General features: G+C 37.8%; 1 protein-coding gene across 6 annotated transcripts in view; it reads left to right on the forward strand.

The window, feature by feature from the left end:
- ZMYND8 (zinc finger MYND-type containing 8) overlaps positions 1–16,155 on the forward strand; it is a 56,048-nt gene that overhangs the window by 4,938 nt on the left and 34,955 nt on the right. For all 6 annotated transcript variants that reach the window (XR_011049489.1, XM_068416038.1, XM_068416041.1 and 3 more), the window contains exon 2: positions 4,913–4,983. Coding sequence is in view for 5 of the 6 variants with exons in the window: in XM_068416038.1 (XP_068272139.1) it covers positions 4,913–4,983 (71 nt within the window). In the remaining variant the exon portion in view is untranslated. The remainder of the gene's footprint in view (positions 1–4,912; positions 4,984–16,155) is intronic.

Raw genomic sequence — 16,155 nt, forward strand, 5'->3', positions numbered from 1 at the left:
AATAGCATAGCTACCGATGAGTAAGAGACTGTTATAGGTGAGTGCTTATACAAAGCTGCTATTTATTCAGCAATGGCATGCAAATATTTTTTTCAAATTTTTATTGATTGCAGTTTTTTGAAATCATTATTTAGAATTGCTACTCACAAATGTGATGTAGGAGAGGCAGGAATTATCTTAAGGATGGAATTAAGTTTTAGTGCTTATAGTCTTAAATCAGGGTTTTTTGTTTTGTTTTCTTTTAATTAAAAGGAAAAATGAATTCCATAAATATATAGTTCTTGATTTTAAATTAATATGCTTATTCCCTAATGTAGATCTAGATTGTGTATGTGGGCATTAGCTGTTTTGAGTGGTTTTCCATATCCGTCAGTTTTTCTTGGTTAAATGTCAAGGTGCAGTAGTTCATCTGCAACTTTTAATTGCTTTATGTAGTTAATACAGGTTAGAGCAGCTTTAAATATTTTTGTATATGTACATTTTTTCAGGTAAGTACTACTACTAGTGCAGGGATGATTTTCCTAAACAGAAAAGTCAGTATTTTATTTACTGGTCTGAAATTTGAAAAACTGAATTTCGTATTAAAAAACCCACCCTCTCTTCATTTTAATAGAGAACATATTTAAAAATTAGGCAGCTAAGTTCTTTTTGTGTTTTACCTAAGTATCAATAAATATTGTATGTTTGCCATCCTTATTTTTTTTCTTTCTGTCCCCAACTATCCCCAAAAGAATTACCTCCACCCTTTCTCCCCTCATTCAGTCATGTTAAAATCATTTGTATGAAACAAATTAGTTTAACATTTTAGAAAACAATTTCTTCTTCCTTTTTTTTCTTTTGTAAGTTTTGTCAATACGAGTAGGGGAGTTTTAAATGATTAATTGGTGTTCTAGTCAATTGACAGTGAAACTGGCAAAGCTTAAATTTCAATTCTGTTCTTAAAATATGTTCCTCTGTGTTCACTCATCTTAATGAGGAGATAAGAGTAGCTTTTATAGTGACATAAGGTATTTATTGTATTCATCTAGGTACTTAACTGAGTGTATACCAGTATCATTTCTGATCCGCAATCTCAGAGCATCACATTTATAGTACACATGCATGATAGTAATGCATGCTGAAATAATAGGTCTAAGCCCTGCAAAAATGAATTCTCAAAATGAAACTCTCTAGAATAGTCTACTTGATCACACAGCTATTGTTTCCATAGAACTCGATGCTTATTTATAATTATTTTGCTGCTGTTTTAATTTTCTTTTTTTTTTTTTTTTTTGTTGTGGGTAATAGTAAGGTGCCTGTCATTAAGGACCAGTTTTTCTTGAATTATGTAATTTGAAATCTTTTGCTAATGGAATTTCTGCATTTGGAAGTTTGTGCTTTATAAAGCATTTTCAGAATATTGCTTATATTGTTGGAAGGTGCAAAGGTGAAAAGATCTGTCAGCTTTGGAAAAGTTACTGTAACTTGCTGTGAATTGCTAGCATGTATTTACAAACTTGAGTCTTAAAGGTTACCACTACAATCATCAGTGCCACCATTCACACAATGTCATGTTGTGCAAGTCATAATACATTACAGCAAATAAAACAACGGGAGATGCTTCTGAAGAGCTGTGAATTTTAAGTATCTTTTATAGCTATGTCTAATACGCTTATTTAACTGTTCCCCCCCCAACATTTTGATTTTTTTCAGAACAATCTCAGTGATTTTCTTACATACTTAAATGTTTGTGCCCTTAAAAGATTGAGTGAGATTAATTATAGTAGAGAATATGGAGATGCAATCTGTTCCTCTAAGGCTCAGTTTTCATAGTATAGTAGATAATTGCTGAATTTTGTTCTAGTTGTGGGTGATGCACAGTGTGCATGTGTGTGTATGGGATATATGCGCCTCCATTGCTAAGAAAAACGAAGAACCTTTGTGTCAAGCGGTGAATGCATTTTGACTGTTCATTTATACTTCGCATATTTGGCAAAGCTGGCTTCAGGCATCTTTTATGTGATGTATCAGAGATGTGTCAAGTCAAGATACTTTGTTCTTCTTGGAACTGCTCATGAAGAATGTTTTTCTTGTCTATAGATCTTTTGAAAGAACACTCAGAAAGGTAATGGAGGAAACTGGCTGAATTTCCTAAATTAAACTCGTTAGATGGGGAGAGACAGATTTCGAACTGAAGAAACCTCGTATGCTGTAACTAATACATGGGAGTCCTGACCTGTAACACCCCTGCAGTGCTAGGTTTGGGCCCACAGGTGCAGAGCATCTTCAGTCAGCTCTGCAACTTCCCTGCTACTTTGGTCAGGGATGTAGGAATGGTTCCTGCTACTGTGTTGCTGTATTGTGCTGTCACACCCATTTATCCTCTCTGTGTCTTTTAGTACTGACTTGTAGCAACTACTGTATCTTTCTTGTTGTATCATGTTCCCCTGAGGTTGTGATTTGAACAAAATGGCACCTGGTAGATTTGGATCAGTCTGGAATGTTATGATCGCTTTAATGTAACTTAAATGTGAGCTGCTGTTAAAAGGGTATTACTCTTTCCCCCTTCCTCACATGTGGTACGCTCCCATTTCCTCTTTTCTGCACATCCAGCTGCACAGTGAGCTAGATCACAGGACTGATTCAGTTAAAATGAACGTGATTTCTGGAACATGAGGTTAGGGATTGGAGAAACCATTCCTTTTAGAAGCAACCTGTGTAAAATGATCTTTAACCTGAGTCTTGTAAAGACTTGTGTGTCCTGGACATCACTCTTGACAGAATTAGTATGTATTTTTACATATTTATCTGTGTGTATTATTAATTATATATACATGATGTTTTAAAAATACGGTTTTTGTTACAGTTTGGTGATATTGAAATAGGATTTTATAAGGGGGGAAGGGAAGAAAAAAGCAATGCAACATGGGAACAGAACAATGAACCCATCCCATGAGCCCATCCCTTCCCATTGCTTAGGAAAGAGAATGGACAGAGGCAAGTGGTGCATGAAATGTTTTGGTGTCTGCAACACACTGCCAGCTCCTCTTTGCTGGAGGCCCTCTGGGAAAGGGTGTAACAAATGTGCAGTATAATTGATCTGCCCATGCATAGTAAATCGGTGAGCATTGTAGTACATTCGACTATGTTATGCATTTAATCTGCCCATGCAAAATAAATCTGAGAAGCATTGTGCTACAGTCAACTGTGCTACACATTTACCATAATTCTGATCACATGGGTGCCTTTCCTTGCTACTGATCTTAATAGCATAGTCCATGAGCTGGGAGATTGGATGCTGGTAGAATAGAACTTCAGTGTTTTATGACTTTAAAGAGCTTAATTTGTAAATTATTGCTATATACAAATGACAAGTAAAGAATAATGATTTCTGGAGTTCATGGATCTTCTTGGCTTTGGGTCTTTCATACCTTGAGCTTGGTTAATTTGTATTTAAAATTTTTGATGACATAACTGTCCTGTTTAGAAGTGTGAAAGGAATTGCAACCCAGCCCCCCAGTAGCTGATAGTTGATTAAAAGTATTTTTGACAAATACCAGACTAAAAAGTCCTTCAGCTGGTAAGTTTTACTTTGTTTAGGAAGCTGTTTTAACTTATACCAGTAACAAAACTCCTGCTAATATAAACTGTTTGTCAGGCTGAAGAGTTTCTCTGATATAAATGTAACCAAGTCCTCAGTGTTGTTCCCAAGCTCTGATCAGCTGTCTGGGGCAGATGTAATGACAGTGCCTAAAGCAAAGGTCTCTAGCTGTCCTCTGGGCCTCTGTGGTAGAAATAGCTATCCCTAGAGCTGGGGTGGCTGAATGGAATCTTGGTCCACTTCACAGAAGCAGTAGTTCACAGTCTGCTGTATCAATGTAAGCTGATATTAGCAACAACTTACATTAACAGACTAGACAGTAAATTGTCACTACAGAGGAAAAGATCTACAACCTGCTTGGCTGTTGTGCTCTGGTGGTATTAATGGACAACTGTGATACCTACTTCAGGCACCATAACCTCATTTGTCTATCATTTTTAATTTGGGCTTGCTTCAACATCATGTTTTCTTTTATCTTTCATCTATGACAGTCAGATCTCCAAAAGCGGTGTGTAACTCAATATTCATTCTAGTTCTTTTTTCCTCTCCCTTCCACCTTCCTTCCCCAAACTGACTTAACTAGACAAATTAATTGAGTTATTTTCTTGGATGGCATCACTATAAGAAAGCAGAATATCAGCAAGTCAGATATAGTTTGTCATCTATTTAATAATTTAATCCTGCCTGGAGTAAATTAAAACTGTCTATGTAAGATTCAATGGTTGAATAATAGTAATAACTCTGTTCTGTTTACTCTTTATTATAGTTAATAATTGGTGGGATTGTATTGCCAATAAATTATAAATATTCCATTTTCTGTTATATTGTCTAGTTTCAAAATCCTTGAAATTATTTATTTAATAGTTTTTAAGATTGCATTTTACCTTCTAGTTTTGCAAGCTGTTCTGTGTTACTAAATCTGTAACTTCAGCTGATCTGTTCACTGATGCTGGTGAGTGTTTAAAATGTTAGCAGGCATCTGTCCACACAGTTTATACAGGCCTTGGGCTAGGAGCTACAAGGAATGGAATTCCTGTTTGTCTGTCACATGCAATTTATACATACAGTGACATAATCTTCAGTACATGTTACAAGACTGTCATTAGTGTGAAAATGTTACCTTTGTAATTGGTAACATACAGTGTGCATGTGTACCTGGATTGCTTCTCTACATGTTTTGGTCAGTGTATACTCTGGCAAGCAGCAGACCTTTCATTTCATCAGCAATTTTAATATGGTTGTATTTGGCAGTGTTACGTTGAATTTCTATACATTGTTAGCCATGGGAATAATCCAGTCTATAACTTCTGATTCACCTTTTGAATCCTGCAGCTTGGCTGAAGAGGAAATAAAGGCAGAGCAGGAGGTGGTGGAGGGGATGGATATCTCCACTCGATCCAAAGGTAAGAAGGAATGTTTCATCTATGTTCTACAACATGTGAATATTTGTTAACCAGGATAGTGAAACTGTGTGATCTACCATGAAGCTGCTCTTGGGTGAACACTCAAGACTCAATTGTATTTTTTACAATGACTATTGTATGTTAGAAAGTGTTCTAATTTTTGCTTAGTTTTCATTATATGTCAAACCTCCCCCCCCCTCACTCCATTGCTATTTCTGGTTTATGAATAACTAAGGTTAAATTATGAAAAAACATCAGCCTATTCTATCAATCACCTCACTTATCATGGCTTCTTTTAAAGTACTTTTAGATTTGAAATGTAGGAGAAAATAGTAGTAGTAGTAATAATAGTAAAAATAGTGTAGTATTTCCTACAGTAATGAATCCTAATTTTCCTAAGAATAAAGAACAATAACATTTCTGTTTCCACAAAAATTTGTCCTCTGAGCAGTATGGATTTCATGGACATTTATATTTCCATTCCTGATATGAATTAAACTTGCTGGTGGAATTGTAGGTGACTGAGAATTTGTCCTCCTGTTTCTGGAGTTTTCTCTGTGAATGAGTTACTACAGGCAAATGATATTATCTGTCAGTATAAAGAAAGACAAATATGAAGCCATCTATATCAGTGTAAGTATTCCCACTGTCATGTGGAGTGGGGGGACAGAAATGCCCTTCAATCAGAATACTTGCACATAATTGTTTACTCCGGTTCATTGTAATTGACTACCAGCTGCCTGTCCATCTCCTTTTGTACTTGCAGCTGACTTTGCAGCCCAGATTACTTGAAAGCCATTTCTGTAAAATGGCAGCAATGGTTCCTACCATCCTTTTTAAATTCTGGCACATACCCACTTCCTCTTCACACTTTTACAACAGGGGTCATAAGTCTAGTTAACTCTGAATGTGCAGATATAATTGTCTTGAAAGCGTGGCACAGATCATCTGCATTCCTTTGTTTTTTAATGAGGTAGCTTGGGTAGATAACATATATAAAATGATATGCAATTATAAAATTGCATTTAGGTCTTATTTGTACTAACAGACAGTAAATTTCTTGTTTCAGTTCTCATGGTATGGTTAGATGAGGTAGTACATATGATCTGACAGCTCAGAAGAGATTCACTTGCTCCTTTTGCTCCTTTTCCCTGTCCTTCTCTCCCTTCTCTGCTTCTGGTCTTCCCTGTCGCTCTCCATCACTGGACTGCTTTTGATACTTATCTCTGTATTTCAGTTTTGTAAGCCAGCAGAAAGTAAACTATTTTTTGTTGTTTTAATGATTGCTGCTGCATGGGGTAAGCTCCCAGCTTTGTACTTCAGCTGCTTACCTCCTTTGTGGTGCTTGTCAGATCCCAGCCACTTGAACTTTCTAACCAACTTAAAAATGGAAACATTTTTCTGCTGTTGTAGTGACCAGTTTGTGAAAGAGTTTGGTGAGTATGAGAACTCGATATAAGAGACAATGGGGGTTATTAGATGCATTTAGCTGCCCATGAAATCTCACCTTAATTTCTCCTTTGAAAGACTTTGGCCCACATATTAGTACTAGTAAGAATTTCACATGGATCAAGTGAGCTAAACTACTACTTATGTCACTCTGACATAATCGATGTCTAAAAGTCATTTTTAAGTCTGATGCCTGTTTATGTAGATGTCTGCATTTTAGTTCTTTAGTTCATTTAGTTAATGAAATATAACAAGGGCAAGTGTAGAGTCCTGCATCTGGGCAAGAACAACCCCATGTACCAGTACAAGTTGGGGACAGAGCTGTTGGAGACCAGCGTAGGGGAAAGGGACTTGGGGGTCCTAGTGGACAACAGGATGACCATGAGCCAGCAGTGTGCCCTTGTGGCCAAGAAGGCCAATGGCATCCTGGGGTGTATTAGAAGGGGTGTGGTCAGCAGGTCAAGAGAGGTTCTCCTCCCCCTCTACTCTGCCCTGGTGAGGCCGCATCTGGAGTATTGTGTCCAGTTCTGGGCCCCTCAGTTCAAGAAGGACAGGGAACTGCTAGAGAGAGTCCAGCGCAGAGCCACAAAGATGATGAAGGGAGTGGAACATCTCCCTTATGAGGAGAGGCTGAGGGAGCTGGGTCTCTTTAGCTTGGAGAAGAGGAGACTGAGGGGTGACCTCATTAATGTTTATAAATATGTAAAGGGCAAGTGTCAAGAGGATGGAGCCAGGCTCTTCTCAGTGACATCCCTTGACAGGACAAGGGGCAATGGGTGCAAGCTGGAACACAGGAGGTTCCACTTAAATTTGAGGAAAAACTTCTTTACGGTGAGGGTGACTGAACACTGGAACAGGCTGCCCAGAGAGGTTGTGGAGTCTCCTTCTCTGGAGACATTCAAAACCCGCCTGGACGCGTTCCTGTGTGATATGGTCTAGGCAATCCTGCCCTGGCAGGGGGATTGGACTAGATGATCTTTCGAGGTCCCTTCCAACCCCTAACATTCTGTGATTCTGTGTGATTCTGTCACTTTACTTGGCCCAGAAACAGGTGTATGGTCCGTACAAAAAGTTGCAAGTCCCTTAAATTGGTTCTAGTGCTGGACTGAGCTCAAGGTCTCCTGTTTCAAATAATTAAGCCCACAGGAAACTTCTTACTTTTTTTTCTAGGGTTAAGATATAGTTTCCCAGGACAGTGAGCTGATTTAATACCTCGTGGTTATTGAAAGAGTCAGTCTTTCATCTCCCAACCTTCTCAGACACGTGATCTTGCAGCTCCCCTTGCTTCGTGGGCTCTGATCAATTCAAATTGATCAATTCAGAGAGAGTTAACTTGGCAGAAAAAGACTCATGTTTTATACTGGGTGAGTTTACTGTTGATAAAACTCCCCAGACCAGCCTAATAGGGAAGCTCTGGTAGTGATTGAAAGGAGAGTGGTTTGGAAGACAAAGACAGGATTACCACAGTGCTAGTTTAGATTCGCCCAAGCTGTCATTGTGTGGAAGTCACTGGTCTGTGCACAGTAGGACTCTTAGTGTTTTAAACACCAGTGACAGTGATCTGAATGGCCTTTGTATATCACCATAGTAAAGATAAAATGTAACAGAGGTTGAATTAATTGAATAACAATAATGGAATTTATATTTATTTAACTACATACTGATTTGCTTTAGTTGTTTTGTTAAATTTTACATGTATGTTGACAAAACTTATGCCAGCACCATTCTAAGGACAAGAATAACAACCACCCACCCCAAGCCATTACACATATATATTTTTTTCAGTGAAGAAGTGATGTGGGTTGTAAAGAAATCTTGAGACTTGCCTGTAAGCCATCTTGCTTTGTCGTTTTCTCAGACTTTTCTATGAATTAGTGGTAGAACTTTATAAAAGTGAAGTATGTAGTTTTGCATAGGAAGTCAAAAGATCGTAAATGTCATCTGCAAGAGCTGGCCATATTATAGGCCTACTAAAATTATGCTTTCTAGACTTTTGTTATTTGGATTGAGATAAGTTGCTCTGTGAGTTCAGTGCCGTGTTTCTGCAGCAGAGAACTCACAAACCAGAATTTAAATACTGTTGCTACACGCTGTGTAAGGCAGAAAAACTACAGCGAGGTTCTAAACTGGTGGGATAGTGGTAGCAATGTTTCCTCTTGTAACATTAATCTTGTTCAGAATTTTGCTTTGTGTGTTTCAGAAAGGATGTAGATGAGGAAGTTGACCCTATATAGACAAAGCCTTAAGGGAAACATAGAGCTGTTCTTGGTTTGTTTGGGTTTTTTGATGGTCTGAGAAGCGTGTGCAGGGGATCAGTGGTATTGTATAACTTCACACTTGTCCTGGAGAAGGTGATGTTCTGCAAGTTTGTAACCTAACTTGCTCTGCTACAGTTTGTACAACTCATGTGAGGCCATGTCTAAAGAAAGTTGTAGGAAAATAAATTAAATTGCTTTAAGACCAATTAGCCTGACGCAGACCTCTTCATGAGCATTGTTGTTTTGGTATAAGCAGTTTAATTTTAATTGCTATAAATCAATTCCAGTTTGGTTTAAGCTAAGCTGAAATATGCATTGTTTAATCTGTAACAAGGGTGTTAACATAGCCTTTGAGTTGGTTTAAGTAAGGTGGTGGTTTCAATCAAACTGCTTGATGCAGCAGTTTTATCCACTTCCTTCCATACCTAAGCTGGCAGGAAACTAACTGAAGCATAAAACGTGAATAGTTTTCTACTAGCTTAGTGTGCTGAAATGGCTTGGTAGACTGCCAGAACTGGCGTAAGAGAGAGGGCAGGCATGTACCAGTTGGGTGCAGAAAGTATAGAGCTTTGTTAGCAAGCATTTAGATAGGGTTAGGCTGTAATGAGACTAGAGCTTAAAACCATAGCTGACACTTCTTACATATGCTTTATAACCTGATACGTAAGACTGAGTCTATAGCTGTGGTCAGAGCTATGCAGTCCTACACGTTCATCTTCACCTGCATTTTTCTACCCTTTGCCTTAGGCTGGCGCTGATGGTTATGCTGTTGCATAGTAAGCTATATCAAGCAGCTGATCTAGCAGAAAATTAAGCGTTTTTTGTAGGATCAGTTTTTGCCTGAATCATGAACTGATTAACCCTACTATTACACACAAGTGCCTGTCTGCAAATGTTGTGGGGACAGACATCCAGTGAGGTGGGGAAGGGAAGAGAAGTAGAGTTACTGTAGCAGTTATAATTTAGATCTGCTTATAAGCTGTGCACGTACAGCTTTACTAAAGACAAGGTTTTAAAGTACACTACTCTCTTGATCAGAACAAGAACGCATAAGGCATCTGAGAACTGGCAATGGGAAATGACAGCTTAAAGAGAATACAGAGAGTCCAAAAACATAAAATGGCATCAACAGAGGATTGCTGTTTAGCAAAGGAGAAAGGCCATGTATTAGATTATTATAATATTTTGTCCTCTGCATATGATACATGTCTGACAGAAACATCTTGTTATATTTCTGTTCCAGCTCTATGGCCTACTTTTTAACCTTGTTTATTAAATATTTGAAGATGGGGCTTGCAAGGCTTTCTGGAGGAGTTTCTGAGTATTTCCAGGTTGTGGTTCCAGAGCAGCATAACAGACTTAAATGTTTGGTGCAATTCTCGCTTCACTGGCACTTGTTCTCTTTGGACAGCAGTTAACTCTCCACTGGGCTTCTTCGTCCTATTAACCTGGAAGAATTCTATTTTTGGTTTTTGTTTTTGTGTTTGTTTTTTTAATTTGCGGATTAGTTTTCTGCTAGTTTATCTTACTTACCTGTCAACAGTAGTTAGCTGTGGTGGCAGATGGACTTCCATGTAGGTTTCATATGTTTCAGCTAGTACTGTAACCAGTGCCTGTTTAGTGACTAGTCAAAAGGAGCTCTTTAACTCTCTTCTTCCCATCCATCAGTCATACATCCCTTATATTGCCTTTACATATATGCTGGCTCTTAGCCAGTCCTCTTCTGAGTCAGTTAAGGATCTGGGAACAGTAGTAGTTTTCTACCTGCTTAGGTCCCTGAACCAGATGACTAGGGAGTTGCACAGATGTCATTGCTAGGAGCAGACTTGCCCCCATCAGTTACAGCTAGTCATTAAATGCTTTTAGCTTGTCATAAAATCATATAATGAGACACTGCTGCTTAATGATGAGGATTCTGACTTTTACAGCTTTTGCATTGCTGCAGGTTTGTGTTGAAGGCTTTGGTCTTGGGGGCTTCTCTCAGTGGTAAAATGTTTGGATATTATGAATATAAATGCAAAATGACTAGTAAAATGGAATTTCCATAATACATTATATATTTTGTAACAGTTTCATAGTAGTACATCATGTATCAACTTTCTTTGCATTAATACCAAGTATTTAATCACATAGAGATGAGATTCTCACTCCAATGTGAAATGGAATTTGAGAATCCTCCAGTGAATAGTAGCCAGCCCGAGGCTTTTATCTCTGGTGCAGAGCCCTTGTTACTTAAGTAATCAACACAGGGTCCTCAGGAGTGCCTTGGGGCAGCAAGTCCCCCTACAGCCAGGCTCTAGCTTATAAACAGCTTACACCTCTTATATTGCAAGTTGTCGGGAAGTGTTTCTTTTTCTTTGGAAGATAAAAGTCCTACAATGAAGAAACAAGTAACAGTGTCTTTTTGTATTTGTGTAAAATTGTAATGTAGTAGGAGTTCATCAGGACTTACACAACCGTGGCTAACCCCTGGTATTTATTACATTAAGCAACGGAATTGGGTTAATTGCATCAATTGAAATTTCTGGAGTGTAAACAGGGCTTTAGTGGTTGATTGCAACTGCATCATATTTCAAAATTCTGGCATAAGATTAAAATGCCTCAGAGTTGAGTATAAGTTCTCACAGATTTATCCATGATCTTGTTAAGTGTTCTGGAGGTAATTAAGCTTGCTGTAGTGTTATAGGTAATGGATTTGAAAAATCATAAATCTATTAGCAACCATTTAGGATAATAACTGGGAGACTTTATAGTTCTGGAATCCATATGAATTATTAATTGAAGCCTGTTCTATCAAATCATACTACAATGATGCTGACAATGGAGTTAGTGTTGCTTCTTTTTCTCAGAATTCTTCATTGATTTCGCTCAACACCATTTAAAGCACATGCATTCAGAGCTTTTGAGGAGGACGAAAGAGAGAAGTGACAGTCTAGGTGGAAGTCAGTTTTCTGTTTTTGTTCTTGTTTCTTCTGAAGGCATAGTTACACATTTCTGTGGGGTCATGACAGCTTAAGCAGTCTTCAGTCACCTTTGTATTCTTGTATCTTCTCTCACACTGCCTTCTTTCTTAAGCTAGCCTAGCTGTTTCTTACAGCCATCGAATGAATTCTTCACGAAACTGCTTTCATGAAATTTTTGTTCTTTTGTTCTGTTACATTTAATCTAATTTAATTCCTTGATCTGGTTCACCAAATGTTGGCAGAACTGTTTGTGTCGTAATAAAAGGGATAGCATGGGAATGGGAATTAATGTTAAAAGAAGTAGCTTTGGGCTGACTGTTTAAGTAACACTTCTGCCGAGTGTCTAACTTGCATAGAGCAATTGAGTAGGTTTCTAATTGGAAACATTATTCAGAATTTTGCATATATGACCTACTTGCATTGAGATATCAAAAACCTACTTAAATCAGAGAAAACTTTTATTGGTGTAACTAAGTCTCAGTTTACTGATATTTAATACTGTTCCTGGAAGACTAAGATAATGCTTTCACTGAAGAAATACATTGCTGTTGCTGGCTGCTGGAAAACTAAAATGACTGCTAATTTAACTGTTTAAACAAACGTGTTTCTGAGTTTCTCTCTTCTCATTTTCTGAAAATTTCCAGAACAGTTTTGTTCTACAAGCAGTAGATATAACAGCTCATTTTTCATAGAATATGTATTTAAAATATAAGAAAATTAGGTACAGAATTTGAATAACTAATACTCTTCATAAAAGTATAGTAAACTTGATGTAGTTAAGATAAAGATACAGTTTTTGATTGCCTGTGCTTTATTTTGAAATACAAAACTTTTCTTCCCTTCCACACCAGCTCAAAAAAGGGTAATTCTTTGCTGACAGTAAAAAGCTTTTATCCTGCATTTCCCACATTTTTGGGAAGGCTTTTATTTTGTTTGCCTAACCTTTTTGTGAGGTTGAATTTGAAAATCATGACGTATAGTAAGACTGATTTACTCAGGCTTTTCTTATTTGGTTTGCTATCCATTGCATGGAGGATGCAACGCTAAGGCAATCTATGCTGATCGAAGTCAGACCTGCCATGCTGGCGTGCTCCTTCATGTCACCCACATTGCTGTCCTTTTCCTTTTTACTGGCACTGTCAGCTTTGGGACTCAGTGGTATGGCGATTCAGCTGAACTTAGTTTTTGAGGTTTTTGTTGGTTTTGGCCATACCAATTATCTAAACCGTCTTGCTTCCTGGGTGAACAAATAACAGGGCTAGAGAAAAGAAAAGGGAAGAAAGTGTCTCTGTGGAAGGGTGCTGTGAAGCTTTAACTTAGATCTGTGTAACTCGCTGTGCATTTCAGCTCTCATTAAGGCCTTATTGGTAGAGAAACTAATGCAAGAGTAATAAATGCTTAGAAATACATATGTAGACACCATTTCATTTTGGTTTTAGACTGGAATTACTTTGATTGCATTTAGCTTAAGCAGGTTTTTAAGTTAAAAAACAAAAAAAAGGTATATGAAAGGGAGGTCAAAAGGGGCTGTAAGACGTCACTGTCGATAATTCTGGTACTGAGCAGTTTATGCTGTGTTCTTACAGTAAGGCATGTTGATGTTACTTGTTTTCAGGAAGGATTACATTTGGGTATCATGGGAAAAGCAAGGAAAACAACATTTTATTTTACACGTTGTCTGAGTTGGCATCTGCTTCCATTGAGAAAAACGAGACTTCTCAATTAGTTGTCAGGGATCGTTGCTATTGAATGCTTACAGTACAGCACTTGACAGCATATAGAACGTAGAAGATATGCTCCATATGCTGCAGCAAGATAAGATCCCTGATATACAATAACACACTTTTGTTTGTTTTTATAGCTTTTTTCTGAGCTAAACTGTATTAAGTCACTATCATAGTTTATCTGCTTAAAAACTGCATTACTATCACATAAAATTGGTCTTCTAAAATAGTCATAAAGTGTGAAATTAAGTTGCTTTTGGGTTTAAGTATGCTTTAGTCTGTCTCCTGGGAGCAGTAGTTACTAATCCTTTAGTCACCTTAGTAACCTTCTGAGTGCTGAGTAACTGCAAATGATCTTAACCTTTTCAGTTAGAAAAGGTGGGTGCACATATCGATGCCTATCTGAAAAGTTTGATTCAGGTTGACTTGCTCAGTATATGATAGGAGTTTTGTAGAAGAAGCAGGGAGATTGCAGGGATATGTGCTAACTGGTGACAAACTGGCACGGTGAGATACTTTCCAAAGTGAGACCATTCTTGCTCATTAAACACCTTTTTAAAAATACTTGACATAGAAGAGATCACACACATTCTCGCCGTTCCTTTTGGGAGCAGAAACTTGAATCCACCTCCTAAGTAACTGTCCTAGTCACCAAGTTATTGTGTAGTTTTGGTCTTTTTTGTTCTTTCCTCTTGGATTTGTTTTCACTTTGTTCAAGTAATAAATATTAAGTTAAACTACATCGGGGAAGTGATCCAGGTTAAAAATTAACTTTCCTCCTGACAGGTTATTTTAACAGGGATAAACTTATTGATCTGGTTCACAGCTCAGCCACACAAACTCTGCTAACACAGATGGAAGAGCCAAGGAGGAAGAAGAGGCAGTGTGCACCAAACGGGGCAGTGCTGTTGAAAGAAAGTCACACAAAATGCAACTTGAGCATTTTTTTATCTTAATTAGAATTGAAAACTATAACTCAAACAATTTAAGTAGGTGCTACCATTCTTATTTTACTTGAACTGAATTAAAAGATTGTTCATGTTGTTAGGTCCCTCACAGACTGGTAAATTGGCAACATATAGTGGTAGTTAAAGACATTAGCCTGTTCCACTGTCACAACTAAATCTGAAAGAAAATGCCTATGCATTGCCATTTCCCTGTCTATTCCTTAATTTTTCCAGTTACATCTTACATTGCCTCAAGAAAAATCTCTGTGCATTTCAGTAACTTGCCAGCTGACAAAAAAAAGGTGTATTTCAGGTCATTTTTTGTATGTTGTCTATGAGTCACCACTAGTTTATTTGAAAATCCCTAGTATGCTCAGGCTTGAACCACAGAAGAAAATTATATTAGTTAAGTAGTTTTTAAAATCACTTAACCAAGCATATCTGTCTGTGTGATCATTTGGTTAAATTGATATTGAATCAGTACCTTTTCTGTTGAAGTGTAGTTTGGATTTGGCTGTGATTGAATTGTAATTCAGTTCTGATTTAGCTAATAACAGTTTTAACCCTTTTCCTGACCCTGAATCAGTTAGTTTAGGAAAAAACAGCATTTAAAAGTGAGAAGCATCATATTATGGGGGCAGGCCAGTGATGAGGAACTTTACACCTGATTTTTGTTTTTCATACTTAGAGCTGAGGCACAATGTGCGGTGTGGCAGGCAGCTGCTTTGTAATCCCCACAGTATGAGGCTGAAGAGCTGAAAGGAAACTGATGTGCTCCACTGGTGGCAGTTTTGTGCCTGGGAGTAAGAAATGGAAACCAAAGGGCAGAAAACAATACTCTCCTGTTACTCTCCTGGTTTAAGCTGTGCCTGCATATGTGCAGTCTGGAAATAACTGTCTTCAGTGAGTTATGGTGAGGACTTTGTTTGCTGGAGAGAAACTCAGGCTCAGAGATTCTTGCAAGTACTTTGAGAATGTTGTTTACTGTAAAGAGATAATTCTGCAGATCTCTCTGCATTGGGAAAACAAGGATTAGGGCATGGTCAGCAGTTCACAGTAAGAGTAGTTCCTTTAGGAATGGATGGAAAGTCTCTGTTGAGAACTGCAAGTTATGATAAAGAGACAAAGACTTACATTGTACTTACTGTTCTGAGCCATGTGGTGATGGAAAGATGAGAAAAGACATGGTATGATGCTGTTTTTGCTGATCCCTCTGAATGCAAAAAGTTCCCATGCTGAATAAGCTCCATTCTACTTTAATGAAAAAAAAATAGAATTCAGAGCTTGCTTTGGTTTTAGGTTTGATCACTTTGGTTAAGTTGTGGGTTTTGGTTTAGCTGACACCGATGCTGCACTGTTTCTTTCAGGATTGGCTCAGCTCTCTTGGGATGTATGAAGCATATGCCAGCCAAAGGACTACTTCTGCCACCTTCTGTGCATAATTAGCTAAACTGAAGAAAACCTAGGCTTCTCTCAGGATAGTTGTACCTGCATTAGGATTTTTATTGTCATAATGCCTAAGGAGGGGAGAAGGCAGACATTACATTTTTCACACATTTAGGTGACATACCTTACCTAGTAATTCTTTGTATTGTCAAAACAGTTTAAATTTTGGCCTAAATGGAGTGGAAGGCAGATTCGCTTGAATTGAAACAAGTAACAATAATGGTCTCAGACACATTGTATTGGTTTAATTCACTCTAGGCATGACAGAATAACTGGTCCTAAATGCTGCCTACAAGTATAAAAGGGGAAGGGTGGAAAGGAAAAAAAATCACATTTCTTAGTGTCAAAGAAAACTCAAAATATGAAAAGTTTGTTTGTTTGTTTA

This window comes from Nyctibius grandis, chromosome 19, assembly GCF_013368605.1.
Source record: "Nyctibius grandis isolate bNycGra1 chromosome 19, bNycGra1.pri, whole genome shotgun sequence".
Lineage (NCBI taxonomy): Eukaryota > Metazoa > Chordata > Aves > Nyctibiiformes > Nyctibiidae > Nyctibius > Nyctibius grandis.